Below are 24,254 nucleotides of genomic sequence, written 5' to 3'. Positions count from 1 at the left end.
TTGGCAAAGCTCAGTCATGACTATGTGTGGCCTTTCTTAAGGAGTGGCTTTTTTCTTGCAACCCTCCCATACAATCCACATTTGGGGGGAATTTGTGATATTGTTGTCACATGCACACAATGACAATTTTTTGTCAGAATTCCTGCAACTGCTTCAGAGATGCTGTAGTTTCTGTAATTATAGACTTCACTGTGCTTCAAGGTATTGATAAAGCCTTTGAATTTTTTTTTTTGTATCCATCTCCTGACTTGTGCCTATCAGCAACTTTATCCCGGAGATCTTTTAACATTGTCTTGCCATCCATAGTTGATTGTTTTTATTCAGTTGCACTACCGGAGACTGAAATGCTCCAGAAAAGCTCTTTTCATGCTGAGATAATCAAAATGACCACAGCTGATCAGAGTTGAAAGTCAAATGGCTTTGTGTGCCATTGAGAATAAGATTAGCTACACCATATCGAGTAGTTTTTAGAAGGGTGTGATCCTTTTTTCAACTCAGTGATTCTGTTTGCTTTCTGATATGTTGGTGTTAGATCTTTCACTTGAATGTTATAAGTTGCACTGAGTAAATACAGCTGGGTAAAACAAAAACTTTATCTGTCTTCATTTCAAACAGCAATGCAACAAAATTTTATTTTTTTAAGGGGGGGGGGGGTGATTCCTTTCTATACCCACTGTATATATATTGGTGCAAAACAAAGACTAAAGCCTAGAAAAAAACTGAAGAGCTTGAGAGGAGACGTTGTACTAACTATCCCCGCGAGAATACATTGGTCAGCACTCTCAGCCATTGGCTGAGAGCGGAGCGCTGATCAGATGTTAATTGCCAGACCTTTTCCTGTCATGCCCCTTTGATAGAAGCCCAGTTGTCGTATATTGAGGCCAGATGTCGACCAGTTTCTATTAAACCGGCCGGTGCTGCCTGATATTTGGCCCGTGGGTACAGCCCTTAAGTTGAGCTCACCCAGGGCAGAGGAAAGAGGACTGTCACTTCCAGGAATTTCAATTGAAATTACAGGCTCCCCTGGACTTAAATGATGTTGCATTTATCTATTGTATCATCTGTAATACAGTAAATTCCTTTTATTATTATACTACTTTTGAGTGGTTTGAATTATTGCACCACATTCACATATCTGAAAGGTGAAAGGATAAGTTCACTTGTAAAAAAAATAATAAATGTGCATTTTTTTATTTTCTTATGTTATTAGGAGCCTGTAAAGCATTGCACCCGCGATCAGCAGATCACGGGTGCAATCTCGGGCTTCTGCAGACTGTCAGTGTAGCTGTCTGCTTGTACCTCATATGGGCAGGTAGTTAATGAAGGACAGGAATCCTAAATGGACTACCTAGAGAGCTCATCATTTGTAGTTTGAGAAGGGGGGGGCGGCTGCTGCATCAGTAACATGTTACTTGCCACGTTACCATGTTTCCTAAAATGTAACATGTTCAGAATGTGAACTTAGCCTTTACACAAAGGAATCTGGAAGCAAGCATACCCCTTTATTACATTTGGCATTGGCATCATATACAGTATCTCACAAAAGTGAGTACACCCCTCACATTTTTTTGTAAATATTTTATTAAATCTTTTCATGTGACAACACTAAGGCTCCGTTCACATCTAGGCGTTTTGGGGCGTTTTTGGGGCGTTTTTCTGCTCTAGGATCAGCTCTCAAAACGCCCAACAAGACAAATCCTATTCATTTCAATGGCCCCTGTTCACATCTGAGCGTTTTGACGCTGTATACAAAACGCCCAACGCTCAAAAAAGTACATGAGCTTCTTTTTGGGCAGATTACAGGCGTTTTCCATTGATCTCTATTCAATCTAAAAACGCCTGCACAAAAATCGCGGTAAAAATCGCGGTAAAATCGCGGTAAAAAACGCCGCAAAAATCGCGGTAAAATCGCGGTAAAAAACGCGCGAAAAACGCTACGCTCAGGTGTGAATGTAGCCTAAAGAAATTACACTTTGCTACAATGTAAAGTAGTGAGTGTACAGCTTGTATAACAGCGTAAATTTGTTGTCCCCTCAAAATAACTCAACACACAGCCATTAATGTCTAAACCACTGGCAACAAAAGTTGTCCAAATTGGGCCCAATTAACCATTTTCCCTCCCTGGGGTCATGTGACTCGTTAGTGTTACAAGGTCTCAGGTGTGAATGGGGTGGGGAGCAGGTGTGTTAAATTTGGTGTCATCGCTCTCACTCTCTCATACTGGTCACTCGAAGCTCAACATGGCACCTCATGGCAAAGAACCCTCTGAGGATCTGAAAAAAAGAGTTGTTACTCTACATAAAGATGGCCTGGGCTAAAAGAAGATTGCCAAGACCCTGAAACTGAGCTGCGGTACAGTGGCCAAGACGATACATCGGTTTAACAGAACAGGTTCCGCTCAGAACAGGCCTCGCCATGGTCAAAGAAGTTGAGTGCACATGTTCAGCATTATATCCAGAGGTTATCTTTAGGAAATAGACATATGAGTGCTGCCAGCATTGCTGGAGAGGTTGAAGGGGTGGGGGGGTCAGCCTGTCAGTGCTCAGACCATACGCTGCACACTGCATCAAATTGGTCTGCATTGCTCTCATCCCAGAAGGAAGCCTCTTCTAAAGATGATGCACAAGAAAGCCTGCAAACAGTTTGCTGAAGACAAGCAGACTGAGGACATGGATTACTGGAACCATGTCCTGTGGTCTGATGAGACCAAGATAAACTAATTTGGTTCAGATGGTGTCAAGCGTGTGTGGCGGCAACCAGGTGAGGAGTACAAAGACAAGTGTGTCTTGCCTACAGTCAAGCATGGTGGTGGGAGAGTCGTGGTCTGGGGCTGCATGAGTGCCGCCGGCACTGGGGAGCTTCAGTTCATTGAGGGAACCATGAATACAACATGTACTGTGACATACTGAAGCAGAGCATGATCCCCTCCCTTAGGAAACTGGGTCGCAGGGCAGTATTCCAACATGATAACGACCCCAAACACATCTCCAAGACAAACACTGCCTTGCTAAAGAAGCTGAGGGTAAAGGTGATAGACTGGCCAAGCATGTCTCCAGACCTAAACCCTATTGAGCACCTGTGGGGCATCCTCAAATGGAAGGTGGAGGAGCCCAAGGTCTCTAACATCCACTGTGGCAACCTGTGAAGCTCTGGTGAACTTCATGCCCAAGAGGGTTAAGGCGGTGCTGCAAAATAATGGTGGCCACAAAAAATATTGACACTTTGGGCCCAATTTGGACATTTTCACTTAGGGGTGTACTCACTTTTGTTGCCAGCAGTTTAGACATTAATGGCTGTGTGTTATTTTGAGGGGATAGCAAATTTACACTATTGTACAAGCTGTATACACTCACTACTTTATATTGTAGCAAAGTGTAATTTCTTCAGTGTTGTCACATGTAAAGATATAACTGGATTTTGGTAAGAACTTACTGTAAAATCCTTTTCTCTGGAGTCCATTGACAGACGCAGCATAACCCTATAGTGTAGGAAACATAAGAGTTGTGTCTGTCAATGGACGATAGAGAAAAAACATTTGCAAAAATGTGAGGGGTGTACTCACTTTTGTGAGATACTGTATATGAGTCAATAACGCAGTATTTGTTATGTAGCTCTGTGCTAGATTAACTAAATAATACCTAATGCACACTAGACATTGTAAAAACGCCAGTAGCAATAGCTGCTGTAGCTGTAGAATGAGTTTTGCAGACTTTTTGCAGTAGCGTTTTTCAGCTTCTTTTAAGCAAAACTATACTCCCGCAAAAGCTTTTGGCTCAAAAACGCTTCTAAATGCTGAATAGCCACATTTTTAAGCTTTTATCAGTTAGAGTGTTTTTACAGCTGAAAAACCTCTGGGTTTTGTTTCCAGCCAGAAAATGCCTCTGCGAAAATCTTATAAAAGACTATGTGTGCATGGACACATAGGATAACATGCTGGTGAGTTTACTGGCTGTAGAAAAAAAAATACCTGAAGCCAAAAACAGCACAGAACACAACACTTGCGTTTCTGGTGTGGCTCCATTGAAGTCTATTACAAGCAAAACGTAATCTGCTGCGGGAAAAAAAAGTCCCTGACTTTTTTTCAAAAAACGCGCTTGCTGAAAAACACATAGATGTGAACATGTGCCATAGGAAACCATGGTAAATGGACTGTAGTGCAATTTTGATTAACGGAAAAGGCACAAAAAATGCATAGGTATGAACGTAGGGTAATACTCGCTTAGGCCCCTTTCACATGGGGTGGATCTGCTCAGTGGGCTCCGCTAGCGCAGCAGGGATTGCTCACTGTGCAGAGACGGACCTGTCAAGAGTCCCGCTCTCCTCTATGGGGAGATCAGATGAAAACAGACAGCATGTCTGTTTTCATCGGATACCATCTGATCCGACCCACTGGACGGATGGCGAAAATATCGCAATCTGACTGTTTTTAGCGGATCTTGTTGGATCGGAGGGCAGACGGGTGTGAGCGGACATGTTTGCTGACATCCGCCTCCCCATAGAGGAGAATGGGTGGCCCTCATCGGTCCGATCGTGTGAAAAGGGCCTAAAACTTACACTCAATGAAAATGTTCCTATTTTTGTTTTACTGCTCTGTACTCAACACTGTGTTACTGATCTGTACTCAGCTGTGTGCAATGTCCCATAGACCACAATGCATCTAATTTCAGATCAGTAAACAATTCATCATTTTTTTTATATCCCTGTGCAACAGGCCTAAGTATGTTTACGTGAGCTACAGATCCAACAAACATGTCATCACAGAAATAAATGCAGTGATTATATCACAAAAATGTTTTATCTCAACACACGTTCCACTCTTAATAGAAGCATCACTTTTATTTTCTGTATCAGAGTTTTGCTGAAGTGCCTGATGGACATACGAATGTTCAATAAAAATCCACTGTGCAGGAGAAATTATATTGGATATTAAAAGGAAAGTTCACACACATTCCTATAAGACTGTATTGGTTAATAATGGCTTCAGGGCTAAGTGCATCAAGATAGTAACAGCAGAATGAAAATATTAGCCCTGTCCTAGAACAAGCAGCAATATATATATATGGAATTCATAGTACATCATATAGAACTGTCTGATTCAGGAATAAACATAATCTGAAAACATAATCAATTGTGCTCTTTCATTCTAGACAAAAGGAGCAAGAAGCAGATGAATAACAAAAAAAAAATTGAAGAACAATTGTGACAAAAAAGGATATAAAGAAACACATACAGAATAGAGGGAAGAAAGAGAGAATGAAATAAGTTTATATATCAACATCATCTTTTCTAGATCCATACTAAGTAAGCAAAATAGATATGAGGGATAGGGAGCTTTCTAATGATGCCGATTGACAAAACATGTTGAGGCAGAGCGCACGATCGTCACTTCCAGTTTCATGTGACGTCACGTCCGGGCCGACATTTCTGGTAATTGGAGCACACGCTGACTGGTGAGAGCGGAGTGGCAGCGCCTTCTCTTGCACACCATATACACCTCGGAAGAAGTCTAACATTGGATGAAACGCCGCGTCGGGCGGGACCTGTGATGTGGGACGTCACTACGGAGTGAAGCAGCGGTCATCTCGTTGGCGGTCAAAACTTTCTGGCAGATAAGCTCTTTTTACTCTTATTACCTGTAAGTATTTATTTGGCATAAGGAAATTAAATGGTGGTTCATTAGGTGTTGCACTATGGTTTTCTTTTTTGCTTTTTTCTGGTATATATGAGTGATCAGTCTGCCTTGTACCATCTGTATGGAGTCGCACCTAATTGGCTTGATCCTGGAATCGCTGAGGATTTCTGGAGGAGCAGTTTGGTGGAACCTTTGAGCCTTCTTTTATTAGTGGGACGGTAAGCGGCAGTGTGATTGGGGTTGCTCTCTCTCTCTCTGGTGGTGGAACTTCAAGGAGACCAATCAGCTGGACCCTACCTATACCTGGACCTTTTATATAGCCTGCTTTTCAATTTTACACCATATACAGGCTGATTTTGCTGGTACAATAGAGGTACCTTACAAATGTGAGTGTTTTTTTATTTTATATAGTTACTTAAATAAATACTACACTATGAGGTTTTCCTCTTTGGATTGTTCTTTTGGCTGGCTTGATGGTATGAGATTGGATGATAATAGGCATTTTATTGGAACCCCATAAGGAGAGGACAGAGTTGGAGGAGAGAAGCATGCTATCTAAAAAGCCTATTGGGACATTTGGTCTAGGGTCTAATATTTCAGGTGATCAAGCACTTTACACAGAGGGGGTCAGCATGAAGAGGACCTGTCATGATCGAGCACTTTCTGGCACATGGGTTTGCGTGCAGACACAGGGGTTGATTTACTAAAGGCAAATCCACTGTGCACTTGGAAGTGCAGTCATGTAGATTTGAGGTGGAGATCTGAAATGAGGGGAAGCTCTGCTCATTTCTATCATCCAATCATGTGCAAGCAAAAATGCTGTTTTTTATTTTCCTTGCATGTCCCCCTTAGATCTACAGGGACTGCACTTCCAAGTGCACTTGCAGTGCACAATGGATTTGCCTTTAATAAATAAACCCCACAGTCTAGATGCGAGTGTATTGTTTTAGGTGCATGTGTGATGAGTTTTAATCTATTACACTATGTTTTTTTTTTCTTTGGACTGCTCTTACTTAATTGGATGGAGACAAGTAGCCTTTGAAATATATCTGGATAGTTGGGGTCCCACAAAGTCATGGAGAGATCCAATTTGAGGGCATCATACTTCTAAAGCGCCATTTGACCTCCTTATAACTTAGGGGGTCAACTTACTTCCAGTGAGTGAGCAATTTTACACCAAGGGATTTTTCAGATAGAAGAAATGGGACCTACAGCCCATTGAAAAGAGACGATTACTGGTTTTCCATTATTTTTACTTGCATAATATATTTATATTGTACACTATATAATCGAACACTTGTTGCAGGAATACTTTTGTGTAGCGCCACCTTTTCAGTTTCATGTTATTTGGTTTTAGTAGGTGCACACACACTTCTTAAAGGAGAAGCCACACGTTTTTTATTATTGTTTTGGTACACTTGTTGGTGCAGGGCCCTTTCTTGATTACTCTAAATTAGATATGCAATTCTCTGGGTGAGATTTACTGGTGCACACTCAATCTGAAGCAACTGTATATAGTAACAAATCAGCTTCTAGGTTTTAGCACCAGTTCACATTGGGGCAATTTGACATGCGATTTGACATGCCAAATCGCAACTTATTGCCGGCAACAGCACCATTCGAATCAGTGCGACGCTGCACCGATTTCCAAAACTAGTTCCTGCATTACTTTTGGTGACTCCGGGGGCGATTTCAATAGACATCTGTGCATTAACCCGCACAGATGTCATTAAAATCATTCCCCAACTCGCAATAAAATGTCGGTTTAAAATCCTGCAAGTTCAGCTGAACTCGCAGGATTTCAAACCTGCCTCCAATGTAAACAAGGGCTCATTGTCAAAGCTTAACTGAACAAGCTGAAGTTAGAAGCTGATTGGTTACTATGCACAGCTGTACCAGATTCCGGGTGCACCAGTTTTAGTAAATCTCTTCCTATGTGTATTTAGCAGTTGGCAGAGGCAAATACAGGGAAAACCCCAATTGAGGCAAAGGTGGACAAGAGAGTTCATGCTAGAGTGCCAATTTACTCACCTTCATGCCAGAGAAATGGGCAATGGAAATATTGCCATTGGTTGCTCTGTTTGAACCTTTGAAGTATATGGTCACAACATTTACTGATTGTATAGCAATGCGGCTGCCACGCAAGCTTATCACAAATTCAGAAACTTGCGGGGGGGGGGGGGGTGTGTCCGGCCGGTGGAGAAGACAGCCGCATAGCAGAGAGCTCTTCTAGCCTCATGCTACTAACATCAGATAGCAACTGAAGGGAGAAGCATCTGAGGCACTGACCCGGGTTTACCTGCTGTTGCTCACCCCAGGACACAGAGATGTCGAAGCGGAGGAAGACGAACAAGCCGCTCCAGCATCTCACAGACTTTACCCGGCGGCCGCTCCACGAGGTAGGCAAGATGGTGCCGATGCCTGCTCCGGCGGCGCTGCCCGATCACAGCAGGAGCAGATGACTGGGGGGAGACACACTAGTAGCCAGATGGAGGACCTAGGAGAGCTGCCCCTCCCCCCCTTTCCACACCTACCACCCGCAGCCCAGCTAAGACCAGGCAGCGTAAGGAGGAAGATAAGTTCTCCCCTGGGCTGCAGCATGGCTTGTCTCCAGCACACACAAAGGGTGGACACTCAGAACCATTGTTTGAACTGTTTCCAGCCACTGACAAAGCAATCTCAGAGACCCCTATTTAGTGATTTCTCTGATGTGTTAGCACCCCTGAATAACTCTGTAAAAACAACCTGCCATACTCCCCGAGTTACCGTAGCAGCTCCGGCTGCCCATTTGCCTGTGTTTTGTCAGGAGTTCTTTTTTACGAATTTTGTTCGTGTACTTTTGTATGTATTTGTTTTGTTCTCCCATCCCCTTTTTCCTCTCTCCAACCAGTCCTTGACCAGGGTGATCAGCTTACCGCCATTGGACCTGACATATCGACTATGATATTCCCATCTCCAGTGGATATCGATGCAGTCCCACCTAACGAACCTGAAGATTCACATCTGCCTACTTGAATAAGACACGGCTTCACTCTTTGATCTTCGCACCTCATGTCTATCATGTACTCTCCCCCCAACATATCCACTCATAGTGAAAATACCCTTAGCCACACCACAGCACTTAGTCAACTTTGAATATGCCTCTGAAACTTATGTCCATTAATGCTAAAGGCCTTAACAGCCCCTTCAAGTGGGCGGCACTCCTAAAAGAAGCTCACGTGTTCAAAGTGGATGTCATTTTTGCTCAAGAAACACACTTTGCGGCCAAAAAGTGTCCACATTTAAACTTTTGGCACTTTCCCCATGTATATCTAGCTAATGGCCCCAAAAAAGCTTGTGGAGTACTCATCGCAGTCAGACATTCGGTGAAATTTCGCCACATCCAAACTATTCAAGACCCCTACGGCAGATACATCATCCTTATTTGTGAACTAAACCAGATAGTGTTTACACTTCTTCATTTTTATGACCCAAATACAAAACAAAGGCGATTTCTTGACCCACTCCTAACTAAAACCCTGGAAGGAAAACAAGGCACATTACTTATTGGCAGTGACTTCAACACTATCCTACACCCCGAGATGGACTCATCCACCCCATCTAGAAGACCTATTCACTCTATTACCCCTTTGCTTCTCAAACATGAACTCTATGATATTTGGCGTTGTCTTCATGGGTCTGAGAAGGACTTCACCTTTCTCTCGGCAGTGCACTCCTCATATTCTTGTATTGACTTTTTTTTAACCGATAAGAGCTCTCTGAAGAATGTTCTGCGTGCTGACATTGGTACAATTGCTTGGTCAGACCATGCCCCGATTATCTTGGAACTTGGTGATACATTCTGTAACTTCCCCCTCCACTTTGGAGACTAAATACCTCTCTCCTAGAGAACAAGTTACTGTACCAAAAGATTGCAAGAGTGCAAGAACATCAAGATTTGTTTGTTTACAATGATACTTCTGATGTGAATAGGTTTACTTTGTGGAATACTTACAAGGTATATATGAGAGGAGTATTGATTAAAATGGCTACCCATGCTAAAAAACCGAGGGAGAGGCAGATCGAAGTATTGCTTACTACTATTACCAAAAGAGAACAGGCAAATCAAACCAAACCGACTCCCAACTTACTCAAGACATTCTTTTCTAAACAGGAATTGAGGACTAATTTACAAACATGAGGTTTAAACGAAACAGATAAAACAAAGAATCACTACTCTCACCCACTCCCTGTCCCAAAGCGCTCTACCAACCAAAAAGATATTGCTAACGCCTTTGCAGATTACTATCAGACCCTCTACGATCTTCGTAATGATGAATCTACCCCCCAAACCTCGCCCAAGCTGATTCAGAGTTTTTTTAGTTAAAGTGAACCTTCCTAAACTTACTGGTGACCAACTAGCCTCTATATCTCAACCCTTCTATATATCTGAAATTTGCTCGGTCATCAACAAATTACCCAATCGTAGATCCCCAGGGAAGAATGACTTCTCCAACGAATATTATAAATGCCTTAGCAATGTACTCGCCCCTTATTTGCAATCTGTCTTTGATCTTGCCTTTTCTTCTGGAACGTTTCCCTCTGATATGTTAAGAGCTGTAATCGCAATGATCCCTAAACACAATAAAGATCCGACCAACCCTGCAAACTATAGGCCCATCTCCCTCCTCAATTCAAATAAAAATATCTTTCCCAAACTAGTAGCACTTAGAATACAAAGTGTCTTGACACAACTCATACACCCTGATCAGGTGGGGTTTGTTCCGGGCCATCAAGCCCCTGATAGCACTAGATGCCTCATTAACCTGATCTCCAGGGCAGGAGCCGTGCGAATGCCTTCTCTGCTCCTATCTCTGGATGCGGAGAAGGCATTCGACAGGGTCCATTGGGGCTATCTCCAATTAGTACTTGACAAATTTGGAATCGAAGGATGGCTACAGTCGGCTATATTTTCCCTATACTCCACCCCGTCGGCTCGGGTTCTTACATCGGGAATAAACTCTAAAACAATAACCATATCTAACGGAACTAGACAGGGGCGCCCCCTGTCACCACTAATTTTTACGCTCCTTCCTTATGGAACCTCTTGCTGAATGTATCAGAACTAACCCAAAAATTACGGGTCTGGCCACAGCTGGTACAGAACATAAAATAAGTCTCTTCGCAGATGATGTGATGCTCATGCTTTCCAACCCCTTAACGTCCCTACAAGAAACACAGAAATTATTGACCAAATTTAGTAACGTATCCAACTATAAATTAAATGCCACAAAATCCCAAATATTGGGTATTCATATATCACCGCCCATACAAGCTTCCTTAACCGAACAATACACATTCAGCTGGTGCACACACTCTTTACCATTTCTAGATATCCAATTATTCCCAAATACATCTCAGCTTTATAAATATAACTTTAAGGCCTTCTTGGATATCCTACCCCAACAATTATCCCGTCTAAAAAATCAAGAATTATCCACGGCTGGGAGAATAGCGGCTTTGAAAATGCTCCTTCTTCCCCAACTCCTCTACCTGTTCCGCACGTTGATAATCCCCTTGTCACGTACATTCCTCACCTCTGTCCAAAAAAAGTTTACCCAATATGTATGGAACCACAGGCCCCCAAGATGTTCTCTCAAAATTATGATGCGCCACAATAAACAAGGCGGTATGGGGACCCCCAATATTACAGCCTATTATAAAGCCTGTGTTTTGGATCAAATCAAGCACTGGTGGAACCCCTCCAACTACAAGCCTTGGTCTTCAGTTGAGGCCACTGCCATACCCCAAAGAGACTTCAAGTCCTCTCTTTTTGCCGTCTTATTGGGGGCCCCACTTTCGTACTATTCCACTCCGGCTATCCAAGCCTCTTTTTAGACACGATCAGACTTTATCCTTACATCCTCCTATATAGAACCATTGTACAAACTCCCCACCCCACTAATGACCCTCCAATATTTCATACCCTATATTGACCTAAAGGTATGGCTGAATAGTGGACTCACCCTCGTGAAAGATATGTTCACGGATACCTAGTTTCATACCTTTGAGGAACTATCCTCCCCTTATAGCCTACCCCCGAAAGCACACTTCACCTACCTACAGATCTGGTCTTTCCTTCATAAACGCCCTCTCCTTGTACACCTAGAACTACCAGCCTCAGCATACGCATTCTTTCAAAACACCACAATCCCCTTAAAAGGAATATCGCTATTCTATGAGATGCTTAATTCCCATGACTCCTTTTCCAAAACAACCATCATTCACAAATGGGAAGACATACTGGGGAAGACTTTTCCGGACACTCACTGGAAAAAGGCCTTTTCCATAACATACACCTCGTCTAAATGTATGAATCACTGGGAACTTTTGCAGAAAGTACTCCACTTCTGGTATCTCACTCCATTTAAACTTTCTAAATGTTATCCTTCCCATTTGGCCCTGTGTTGGCGGCAATGCGGAGAGAGGGGTACATTGTATCACATAATGTGGTCTTGTATATCACTAAGGTAGTTTTGGAATAAAATCTTCTCTATAATTTCGGGGATAACTGGCCACTGTGTCACCCCTAACCCTGAACTAGCTCTCCTTCACCTGAATATTCATGACCTACCAACCAAGAAGAGAATAGTGATTGTACAACTCCTACTGTGGAAATCACCGAACCCGCCTTCTCCTAATGACACTATTACCACTCTTAACCACCAATGTGAGATGGAAAAACCATTAGCATTTATAAACCTCAATCTCAGGTCGTTTGAACTTAAATGGAACTACTGGCTGGTCAATCCCAAATGTACGGTCAAAATCTGAAATCTGTCCCTTATTATATAAGTTTATCTCTGTAGTACCAATATAGCACACTTATGTTACTGACTGGGCCCCCGTTTCCCCTTCACCCTTACCTACCCCTCTCCCCCTTCCTTGTTCCCTGGTGCATGCTTATTTTGTTGTAACCTATTTGAACAGGGCCAGGTGATATCGTATCTCCTTTCACAACAGATGTTGCATTTATGACCCATGCTAATCCAGCTCTCCAGCTAAATCTCGCGAATGTAAGGACTACCTGATGTGTATTTCCTTTTACTGGACTCTGCGTTACTCTACTGTGTTTCTCTACTCTAATACAGACACAGATATATTTTAAGTTGCCATCCCCCCAGGTTTGCTCCCACTGGGGTGTTCGGGGAGGGAAGGATGACAGTTAGATATCTTTCCTGTTGTTACCACCATAACATGCCTCAGTCATAGCTCTACCTTACTAGCTTGTTATGTCTATTGATGTTTATCATTGTTCCTTATTCTAGGTAGAATGTTAACCTTATACCGCACTGCTGTTAGTGTTTGTAGCACTTTCTTTTTCCTTTTTTGAAAATTCAATAGAAACCATTGGAATAAATTCAGAAACTTGCCAGTATAAAAATAAAAGTACAGGTCACCAAAAAATAAATAAATGAAAAAAATAAAAGTAAAACAAAATGTTACAGAAACATCTTACCTCTGTTTGCTCTGCAACCTTACTCTTCTTCATAACACCTTTCTCTCCATCATCCCTCGATTTAATGGGACGCCGTTGCCTCTTTTCTGTCCCACTTTCTACTGTTTTTTTTGTCCTATCAGCTGTTATATTCCGTCTCTTCTTTCCTGAAAATTAAATGTAACATTAGGCTAGGTAATGCATCTATTTCATTCAGATGAAATCTGCATTTTGTAAAAACAAAATCTCCTACAATTAAAATAGTAAAGAATAGTAATAGTAAAATAAAAAGAACTAAACATACAGCATCAGCTTGTTTAAGGGAAAGCTGATCGATATGGTGAAAAATACACCATGCAGGCTTTGTTCATTGGTGGTAAAGGTCAATTGTAGCTAACAATATTCAAAGAATGCAAAGAATATCCATGTAATGAAAGTGAAAAGGATTAAATTACTACAGAAAAACATAAAAAAAAAAAATATATATGAATGTCCTGACTTTAGGAAGCATGATGTTCAGAACATAATTCGTTTAGGAAGCAGAATAAACAAAGTGTAAAACTTTCATCTGTTAGAACTTTTGCTAGGTCTCTGCACACAATTATATCTTTCCAGTTACATCCCAGTATCGATATGTTTGTTCTCTCCTGTTCAGCTTGTACTGAATGAAACACAGTCGTATCAAAGCAGTCATACCTAAGGTTAGAACATTGTGTTTTTTTTTACTATGCACCTATTATAGTTTCTTTATTCTTTTTTCAGCTGCTATTTTGGTGAGTAATACTATTAGGTGCTAGTTTACAGGATTTGGGAACAATTCTACCTTTTGCAGCCAGAGTAGGAGGTTATGTTGCACTGACAAACCTGCAATTTTGAGTTCTAATAGCACATATTTCAATGTCAAAGAAAACTGTTCCGAGGCAGTGGCGACTCTAGGAACAAAATATAGGGGGACACATAAGATACCATAGTCAAAACTGGGGGAGCACTCGTAATTTTTCACCACTATATCGTACCACTGAAAAAAACAAAATAAGTATATACACATATATATATATATATATATATATATATATATATATATATATATATATAAGGTTACAAAATACGAGAGTAATGCAGTATGCAATGATACCTTTTTATTTTACTAACCTAACACCTAAAGACAAGCTTTCTAGAGTTTTCCTTTCTTCCTCAGGTATTGCTTCAGACCTGAGAAAGAGGAAAACTCTTAAAAGCTTTTCTTTATCCACTTCCGGAGTGCCCACCGCATATATACTGCGGTAGGGTGGCCCGGCTGCGCTAAATCACTCATTGGTACGTGATTTTGTGCTGGGGTTCTCGGGGGTGCCGGAGCTCCACTTCTGCTGTGGTCAGACACAGTGAGAGCCAATTAGCGGGTCTGGAGCCCGCGATGGCCACCTGCGATCATGCAGAAAAATGACAGAATGGCAGTCTGTCTATTTAAACAAGGCAGACAGCTGTTCTGTCACAGAGGCATAGAGAAATGTTGTGTTTCAGCTAAGCTGAAACACAGATATCTCTTTTCCCTTAGCACATTTATCCCCCACACAGTTAGAAAGCATTCCCTAGGAGCTCACTTAACCCCTTGATCACCCCTAGTGATAACCTCTTCCCTGCCAGTGTCATTTATACAGTAACAGTGCATTTTTTTTTTTTAGCACTAGCCACTGTATTGGTGTCACTGGTCCCCAAAAAATGGGATTTATGTACAGTAAAATCAATTTCTAGGAGTTCGACGGACACAGCACTTCATAAATCCTAACTACTGGGTTATATTGCCTCCTCCAGGAGTAGGACTAGGCAGAACAAAAACGCCTATGGGCCGTCCTCAGCTTGGTATATAACCCCCCTCTCTGCTATAGGTAATCAGTTTAGTAGCAAGCAGTATTAGATGTTTTAGAACTCCATAGAGGGGTGGGTGCTGTGTCCGTCAATGAACTCGGAGAAATTGATTTTACGGTAAGTACAAAAATCCCATTTTCTCTTTCGTTCATCGACGGACACAGCACTCCATAACTCATAACTACTGGGATGTCCAAAAGCAGTGCCAAAAGGAAAAATAAGTGGTGGGGAAAATAACCCAAGGCTACACATAAGTGCCCTTTACCAGGACACAGGAGCCTTAACCGGGTTACAGGAGCCCCATCTGAAAAATAAAAGTTTAAAGAAAAACACACCTCAAGAGGGAATAGCCCCTCTTAAGCAGCAGCCTGCAACACTTTGCGGTCAAAAGAAGGATCCGCAGATGCCAAAGTATCTACCTTATAGAATTTTATGAAGGTATACACCTACAACCAAGTGGCTGCCTTGCAAACTTGTGATATTGATGCCTGATGACAGAAGGACCAAAAAGCAATCAGAGCCCGAGTACAATGTGCCGTGACAGGGAAAGGTGGAACCTGACCTTTAATGGAATAAACCTGAATCACTGTCTGTATGATCCATCTAGAGATGGTAGCCGAAGAAGCGGCCAGTCCTTTTCTTGGTCCGTCCATAACCACAAAAAGCAAGTCTGACCTCCGAAAGAACTCAGTAGCTGCCAGATAAACCCGAATAGCACGAACTACATCCAAGGTATGCAAAGCAAGTTCCTTTGGATGAGCCAGCTTGGGACACAAGGAAGGCAACACAATGTCCTCATTCAAATGGAAGTCAGAGACAACTTTGGACAGGAATGATGGACAGGGATCAAAAACCAATTTATCCCTATGGACCACCAAATAGGGACTGTGGCAGGATAGTGCCGCCAATTCCGATACCCTGCAGGGCGAGGTAATAGCCACCAAGAATGTCACCTTCTGGGATAAAGTAGACAAGGGAAACTCCCGAATATTTAGAAATGGAGGTTTCTGGAGAACCGAAAGCACTAAATCCCATGGCGGCAAAAGTGACCGTACAGGTGGAGCCATATGTCGAACCCCCTGAATGAAGGTACGAACTAAAGAGTGTGTGGCTAGGGGTTGCAGAAAGAAGATTGCCAAGGCAGACACCTGGCCCTTGATGGTACTCCAGGCCAACTTCTGATCAAACTTTTGATTTGAAGAAAAGTTAAGATCCGAGCCACAGAAAAGGATCGAGGATGATCGCTAATCGACTCAAGCCAAGAAATGAACGCTTTACACATACGATGGTAATACCTTGCTGGAAGACAACTTCCTCGCCTTCATCATAGTAGGGATCACTGATCCAGACAAACCTCTATCCCTCAGTACCTGGCTTTCAATAGCTAACCTATTAAAACCAGCAACTATAAAGCAGGAAAGTAGATTAGCCCTTGGGACAACTGGTCTTCACTTAGAGGAAACTCTCAAGGGGCGTTTACGGCCAACAGGATGATAGGAAGATCCTCGGTCTTGGTTCCTTGCAGGAACTGCGGAAGAAGCCTGAGCAAAGGATGATAATGACCTAACTGTGGCCCTTGGATGTTTGCAGCATCTGTCAGAGGACCCCGGGTCCTCATCATGAACTTTGGTCGGCCTCTTGTGGAGCAGAACCTGTTAAAAGGAGCTGCATGTAGGACTGTGCAAACAGAACTGTCTTGAAGGTGGATACCACCAGACTCAGAACCTGTATGCAAATCGGGAGAGAGAACTGTCTGTGTGACAGCAGCTGGTGAATCACAGCCTGTAGCCTGTGGTTCCTGAAATTTGTCCAAAGGACATCCCTGGTCAGAATAAAAAATCAATAGGGATAGGGAGACCATAGGTAGTTCAGACATCACCTGAACCTTTGCAGGAATTAAATCCACACAAGAAGTTTCAGGACCTGAAAAACCTGAAAAAAAAAACTTTGCCCCCCTTTCTGGGTACCCCCAAAACAAACATTTCGCGAAAATCCTTGACGCTCACAAAAGAAGTCCACGGAGCCGGAAACCAGTGAAGATGTCCCCCCAACCGAATAATGGGCGAGGGCAGACCTTGATGCTGAAGGGGTCTTGTCTGCTGGTCCGGAGAAGCTAGCTCTAGGCTTTCCAGACCAAGGTTGCTTGGAATCTCCCGGGGAGGATTTAAAAGATCTATTTCCCTTATTCTCCGTTACAGAAGCACAAAATACATTTTCTATGGGCTAAGAAGGAGGGCCCCCATCTGGGACCAGGCTCCTTCCCTTTCCTTGACTGTGGCAGGAAGGTACTCTTCCCCCCCATGATAGGGTAGCCCCAAACAGGCGATCACCTTGAAAGGGCAGATCAATGAGAGCTTTCTTAGAGACTTAGTCTGCGGACCAATTCTTAAGCCACAGCACGTGCCTGATCACCACTGCTGAAACAGAAAGTTTGGACAGCACATGAGCTGTATACAAAGCTGCATCACAAATAAACTGCACCAACTGGTCCACTAAATCAACATAAGCAGCGGGGACCTGCTCACTCCCCAGGCCCTGGCACAAGAGCTTGGCCCATTCAGTTATGGTCTCAGAAACCAGGGCTGAGTCAGACTGGCCGCAATGCTGAACCAGCCATAGTAAACATACTGCATGCCACAGCCTCTGCTTTCCTGTCAACCGGTTCCTTAAAGGATGGGGATTCATCTACTGGGACCATGGTTGCTTTATTCAACCTGAAAACAGGAGGGTCCACCACTGGTGAACTAATCCACTTTAAAAGTGACTCCTCAAAAGGGTAACGTACAGCAAAACATTTTGGTTGTTCCCTTTCCTTACAGGAAAACCTGTCAAAATAATGTACATAAGGAAACAATTTTGGAGTACGAGGTGACTTATGCATACCAAACGACACAGCCACGTCTGTGGCTACATCAGCTGCATCCTCCATTTTTAAAGTCTCACGCCCTGCAGTGATTAGTCCACCCAGCAGCCCTTTTTAATTCGCTGCTGGGAACATGGAGGAATCATCCTCACTATCGGATGGATCTGGGGGTGTGATATTAAGTTCCACTGGATGGGCCGCATACACAGCGGCATCAGGCTCAGAATCAGATGAGACAGACTGAGCAGGGGAAGGCGGGGGGGATGCTTCCCCCTGGGCCTTTGCCCACACGCCACCCGGGACACTAAGGACTGCAGGACTGCCGTCAATGCAACCATGGGAAGCTGGGGTTTCCGAGGGACCTGCCACCTCCATTAGGTCAGTAGGAGAGATGTAACCCTGAGGCTCCATAAGGAAAGGAAGACCTTGCAGTACAAAAATGATCATTTGGCACCACTAAAGGATCCCCTCAAGGCTCAGGGTACCTATCAGCAGAGAGAGAGAGACCCCCCCAAGGACTCACCCTACTGACCAGAGGAGCACTGAGAATTTTGAACCCAGCATTATCATGGACCCTATCCCTGTTCATACAGTCAGGTCCATAAATATTGGGACATCAACACAATTCTAATCTTTTTGGCTCTATACACCACCACACCGGATTTAAAATGAAACAAACAAGGTGTGCTTTAACTGCAGACTTTCAGCTTTAATTTGAGGGAATTTACATCCAAATCTGGTGAAAGATGTAGGAATTACAACAGTTTGTATATGTGCCTCCCACTTTTTAAGGGACCAAAAGTAATGGGACAATTGACTGCTTAGCTGTTCCATGGCCAGGTGTGTGTTATTCCCTCATTATCCCATTTACAACGAGCAGATAAAAGGTCCAGAGTTCATTTCAAGTGTGCTATTTGCATTTGGAATCTGTTGCTGTCAACTCTCAATATGAGATCCAAAGAGCTGTCTCTATCAGTGAAGCAATATTCAAAAGCAAGAAATCAGCACTCTCCTCTTCAGATGAACCACTCTAGCTGTTTCAATGCGGGAGACACAACTACAAATTCTAAAAAAACGCAAATGCATAAAAACCAGTGGGTGAATCTGAAATCAGTATTCCTAAAAGGTCAGTTCACAATTGGGGATAATATAAATCCAATAATTCATCCAATCTTCATAAAAAAACTCAAAAACAATTCAGAAGACGTAAAGGTGTAGCAGCTGATAATGGAAAAAATAAATCAAAGTGAAATTCTATTTAAAACCGATGTGGAAAATTTGGGTATAATGAAATGTATAAATATTGGTTTCCCAAACTAATGCAAAAAAGTTCTGGAATGATGTTCAATATAGTTAAGTAAAGTGATCTGTGTCAGTGTAGAACATATATTGATGTGCAAATCTAAAGACAATATTCAGTGGTAAACATAAAATAATCAATGTAGAACAAAAATCTAAAAAGGCAATGAATATTGATCAATGTGGCATTAAAAAATCATACATAAATAAGTAGATTACAAAGTGCAATGGTGCTACATAAAGTGCATTATGTCCATAATTCCTTTGGAAAGAAATGTTTTTAAAGTGACTGAAGTGCAGAGTGCTCAGGAAATTCCCAAAAAAGGAAGAAATCCGAGTGAGTAAACAGGGTGCATTCAAACTTCCAATTATAGTCCAGCAAATGTGCACAGGTGAGCACGCAATCCAACACCGAGTGCAGTGGCCGCTCACCTCCACAACACTCGGAATGAGCGTTTATATGAAGTGTTTATTCACTCCTCTCCAACCTCTCAATTATCAGCAAAGAATTCGGTCTCCAATGCTTTAAACCCAGTATTGTAAGCAGAAATCTGGTAATCCCGGCTTAGATTAATACAAATCTCTCTCCGTACATCTATCAGCTGCTCAAGGAATAGAAACTCTCATAGTGTAGCATTTCAGGGTATACGTTTATTGCAACAAAGATACTAAACACTTACTAGACAGTGATGGTAAGTCAGCAGAACAGTAATGCAGCAGCCGCCGATGCAGCGAGTTCCGATGCTTTCGGTCTCGGCCGAAGACCGGAAGTGACGTAGACACGGCTTGTCCCTGATGTGTTGCGCTACAACAGCCGTAGCTTTTTCAAAGGGGTAACATCCTTAAAAAGAAAGAACGCACCGGTGAGCTCAGCAACACCAAAAGACACGGAAGACCATGGAAAACAACTGTGGAGGATGACCGTAGCATTCTTTCCCTGGTGAAGAAAACACCCTTCACTACAGTTGGCCAGATCAAGAACACTCTCCAGGAGGTAGGTATATGTGTGTCAAAGTCAACAATCAAGAGAAGACTTCACCAGAGTGAATACAGAGGATTCACCACAAGATGTAAACCATTGGTGAGCCTCAAAAACAGGAAGGTCAGATTGGAGTTTGCCAAAAAACATCTAAAAAAGCCTTCACAGTTCTGGAACAACATCCTATGGACAGATGAGACCAAGATCAACTTGTACCAGAGTGATGGGAAGAGAAGAGTATGGAGAAGGAAAGGAACTGCTCATGATTCAAGGCATACCACCTCATCAGTGAAGCATAGTTACATAGTTACATAGTAGGTGAGGTTGAATAAAGACAATAGTACACCCAGTTCAACCTGTGTAGGTGTGTGTGGCTGTAATCATCTCACATACCCCTGAATGTTCTGATCCTTGAGATGTACATCTAATAGTCTTTTGAAAGCCACCATACTACCCGCAGAAACCACCTCTTGTGGTAGAGAATTCCACAATCTTGTAGCCCTAACAGTAAAGAACCCCCCACGTTGCCTGAGGTTAAAACGCTTCTCCTCTAATCGCATTGTATGCCCCCGAGTCCTCATGCAATCCCTTCGACTGAACAGCTTTTTTTCTAAGCTGAGATCTCCATTGAGATATTTAAAAATTGCTATCATGTCCCCCCTCAGGCGTCTCTTCTCCAGGGAGAATAAATCAAGCGATTGCAGACGCTCTTCATAATTAACCACTTTACCTTCGCCCAGAGAAATATTACTGCGGCAGAGTGGCTCGTTATCGTCTGATGACGTAGTACTACGTCGTCAGACACTCCCCTTTCTCGGCGGCGCGCGCGCCGCCGGAGGCTCGCTCCCGCTGTTTTCGGTCACAGCGGGAGTCGGGCCAGGGGAGGAGCAGCGGCGATCGCCGCCGCTCTTCCCCGATCGTCGGGGATCGAGTCTGGAGATCCGCCCGCTGTGTGTAAACACAGCGGGCGGATCTCCTAAGTGACAGGCAGGGTCAGATTGCAGGGTTCAGCATAGCTGAACCCTGGATCTGTCCTTGTGTCACATAGTCACCTCCCCCCACACACGTCAGTAAGCACCAGGCATACATTAACCCCTCCCTCTCCAATAAAATTAACCCCTTCCCTGCCAGTGTCATTTTTACAGTAACAGTGCATATTTATAGCACTGATAACTGCAGTAATGTCACTGGTACCCCCAAAAGTGTCAAAAGACCCTTTTTGAATATCGGAATCACGTTTGCTTTCCTCCACTCCCCTGGTACATCTCCTGTCCTAATACTGTCAGCAAAGATCAGGAACAGTGGTCTAGATATAACCTTACTGAGTTCCTTGAGTACTCTTGGATGTACGCCATCCGGGCCTGGTGATTTGTTTGTGTTAATTTTATCCAGCCTTTCCCTGATTTCACCCTCTGTTAGCCATAGTGGCAAGTCCTGTGTATTACTACTAACCATACAGTCATGGTCAGTGTACCCCTCCATTTCCTGTGTAAATACTGACGCGAAAAAAGCATTCAGCACGGTTGCTTTTTCAGTGTCCTCTGTAAACATCCTCCCATCATCGTTAATTATGTGTGCAATATGCTCTGCCCTAGTTTTTTTGCTGTTGATATATTTAAAGAATTTCTTTGGGTTTTTTTTACTATCCTCCGCTATTTGTCTCTCAAAGTTTATTTTAGCCATCTTGATTTCGTGTTTACTCTTCTTATTTGCCTCCTTGTATTGGTCGAAAGCCAATACTGTGCCCTCTGATTTATATTTCCTGAAGGCCATTTTTTTTCCCCTAATACGTTTTTTAACGCTATGGTTTAGCCAGCCAGGTTTGGCTTTGTCTCTTCTAAATTTATTTCCCATAGGAATGAACTGCAAGATGGATTTGCTTAATATGTTTCTAAAGCATTCCCATTTTTCCTCTGTGGTCAGTGATCCCAAGGTTTGGTCCCAGTTAACCCTTTCCATCAATGAGTACAATTTTGGAAAGTTTGCCCTTCTGAAGTTAAGAGTTCTTATGTTCTCCACTTGCCTTGCTATATTGTTATTTACGCTAAATGTGATCATCCTGTGGTAGTGTCATGGCATGGGCATGTACGGCTGGCAATGGAACTGGTTCTCTTGTATTGATTGATGATGTGACTGCTGACAAGAGCAGCAGTATGAATTCTGAAGTGTTTCGGCAATATTATCTGATCATTTTCAGCCAAATGCTTCAGAACTTATTGGACGGCGCTTTACAGTGCAGATGGACATGACCTGAACCATACTGCAAAAGCAACTAAAGAGTTTTTTAAGGGAAAGAAGGGGAATGTTATGCAATGGCCAAGTCAATCACCTGACCTGAATCTGATTGAGCATTCATTTCACTTGCTGAAGACAAAACTGAAGGGAAAATGCCCCAAGAACAAGCAGGAACTGCAGACAGTTGCAGTAGAGGCCTGGCAGACCATCACGAGGGATGAAACCCAGCTTCTGGTGATGTCTATGCGTTCCAGACTTCAGGCTGTAATTGACTGCAATGGATTTGCAACCAAGTATTAAAAAGTGAAAGTTTGATTTATGATTGTTAATCTGTCCCATTACTTTTGGTCCCTTAAAAAGTGGGAGGCACATATACAAACTGTTGTAATTCCTACACCGTTCACCTGATTTGGATGTAAATACCCTCAGATTAAAGCTGAAAGTCTGCAGTTAAAGCACACCTTGTGTGTTTCATTTCAAATCCATTGTGGTGGTGAATAGAGTCAAAAAGATTAGAATTGTGTCAATGTCCCAATATTTATGGACCTGACTATGTCCCAGGCACAGGAAGAAGAAACTGAGGAGGAAGAGGAAAAGGAGGAGCTTCTGCATCCCCGCGAGGCTTCGGTCGTCTCCAGCGTCTCATGGACTAAGGGAAAATGGCCCTGTGATTTCATCGGGCTACACAAAGATGGCCGCCAACCGGAGACAAGCCACATTAGAAGGAAAATGGCCCCTGTGAAATCATCAGGCTACTAAGGGAAAATGGCCACCATCAGCTACAAATGCTGAAGCATGCTGCCAGGATCTTCACTGCACCCTCTGCAATGCTGCACCCTCTGCAAGGGGACCCCCCAAAGGTAGGTCACACATTAGGGGAGACTCCGCTGCGCACTCTTGCACCGATCTTTGCACTGGGACCCCCCTGCACTACACCCACACTGCAAACAGTAGGGGTCTCATACACTGGGACCCCTCTAGACTACGGGGGCAGGACACACACTGTCCCTGGACCCTTACAGAGTGGGGATAGCGGGGAGACCTCAGGGGTCCCTGCTGCATTCTCTGCCCTGGGACCCCCACCAGACTCCAGGTCCAGACAGGGGGGAAAGGAGTGGGGGAAGCCCAGCACACTGAGGGATTTAAGGATGGGAGGAGGGAACCTGCAGGCAGGTCCAACCGTCGCTGAAGGTTGCCCACATCCGCCCCAAAAAACTACCAAGAGGGGGGACATTACTTACCCTTCCATGGTGTGGGTAAGGCTCCAGATAGAATCCTCTCCACCAAAGTAGGGGAGCTGTCGGCCAAAGGACCGCTGCGACTCAGACCCAAGCCTGGTATGCGACCATGCCAGATGTTTAACTCATGGGCCAGCCTTTGTCCGTGAGGATATGTCGAGACTGACCTAGCTCATAGCTGCAGTCTGCATGCGCTCACTGGCTGGGCTGGGGGGACCACTGGATCTAGATTATCGAGCCTGTCCCCTTGTCCGGCAGTTGATTGTAGCTATCCCGAGAGAAAAAACAAAAAAGATGTAAAGAAGGAGAAAAAATTGCTAGGACCAGAGATCCCAGCCGGGAGCCTAGGTCCTTACTCCCAACTAGACCGAATAAAACTCATTACCAAGAGCGGGGGGGGGGGGGGGTTATATACCAATCTACCAAGCTGAGGACGGCCCATGGGCATAGCCAGGTGTTTTTTGTTCTGCCTAGTCCTATTCCTGGAGGAGGCAATATAATCCAGTGGTTATGATTCATGGAGCGCTGTGTCTGTCAATGAACGAAAGACTTCATTTAGTGTTAGATTTGTCCGCCGCAATATCGCAGTCCCACTATTAGGGTAAAAATTAAAAAAAATAAAAAGTCCATAAATCTATCCCATAGTTTGTAGATGCTATGGGATA

At 43.4% G+C, this 24,254-nt stretch overlaps 1 protein-coding gene across 1 annotated transcript in view; it reads right to left on the bottom strand.

Annotated features, from left to right (window-relative positions):
• Positions 1 to 24,254, bottom strand: part of APLF (aprataxin and PNKP like factor) — a 472,148-nt gene that overhangs the window by 198,756 nt on the left and 249,138 nt on the right. The window contains exon 6 of the mRNA XM_082250272.1: positions 13,131 to 13,276. Within this exon, the coding sequence (XP_082106398.1) occupies positions 13,131 to 13,276 (146 nt within the window). The remainder of the gene's footprint in view (positions 1 to 13,130; positions 13,277 to 24,254) is intronic.

Source organism: Pelophylax lessonae (genome assembly GCF_965119305.1).
Source record: "Pelophylax lessonae genome assembly, chromosome: 3".
In the NCBI taxonomy this organism is placed as follows: domain Eukaryota; kingdom Metazoa; phylum Chordata; class Amphibia; order Anura; family Ranidae; genus Pelophylax; species Pelophylax lessonae.
The sequence above is the reverse complement of the archived record's forward strand: the minus strand, read 5'-3'. Positions and strand labels throughout refer to the sequence as shown.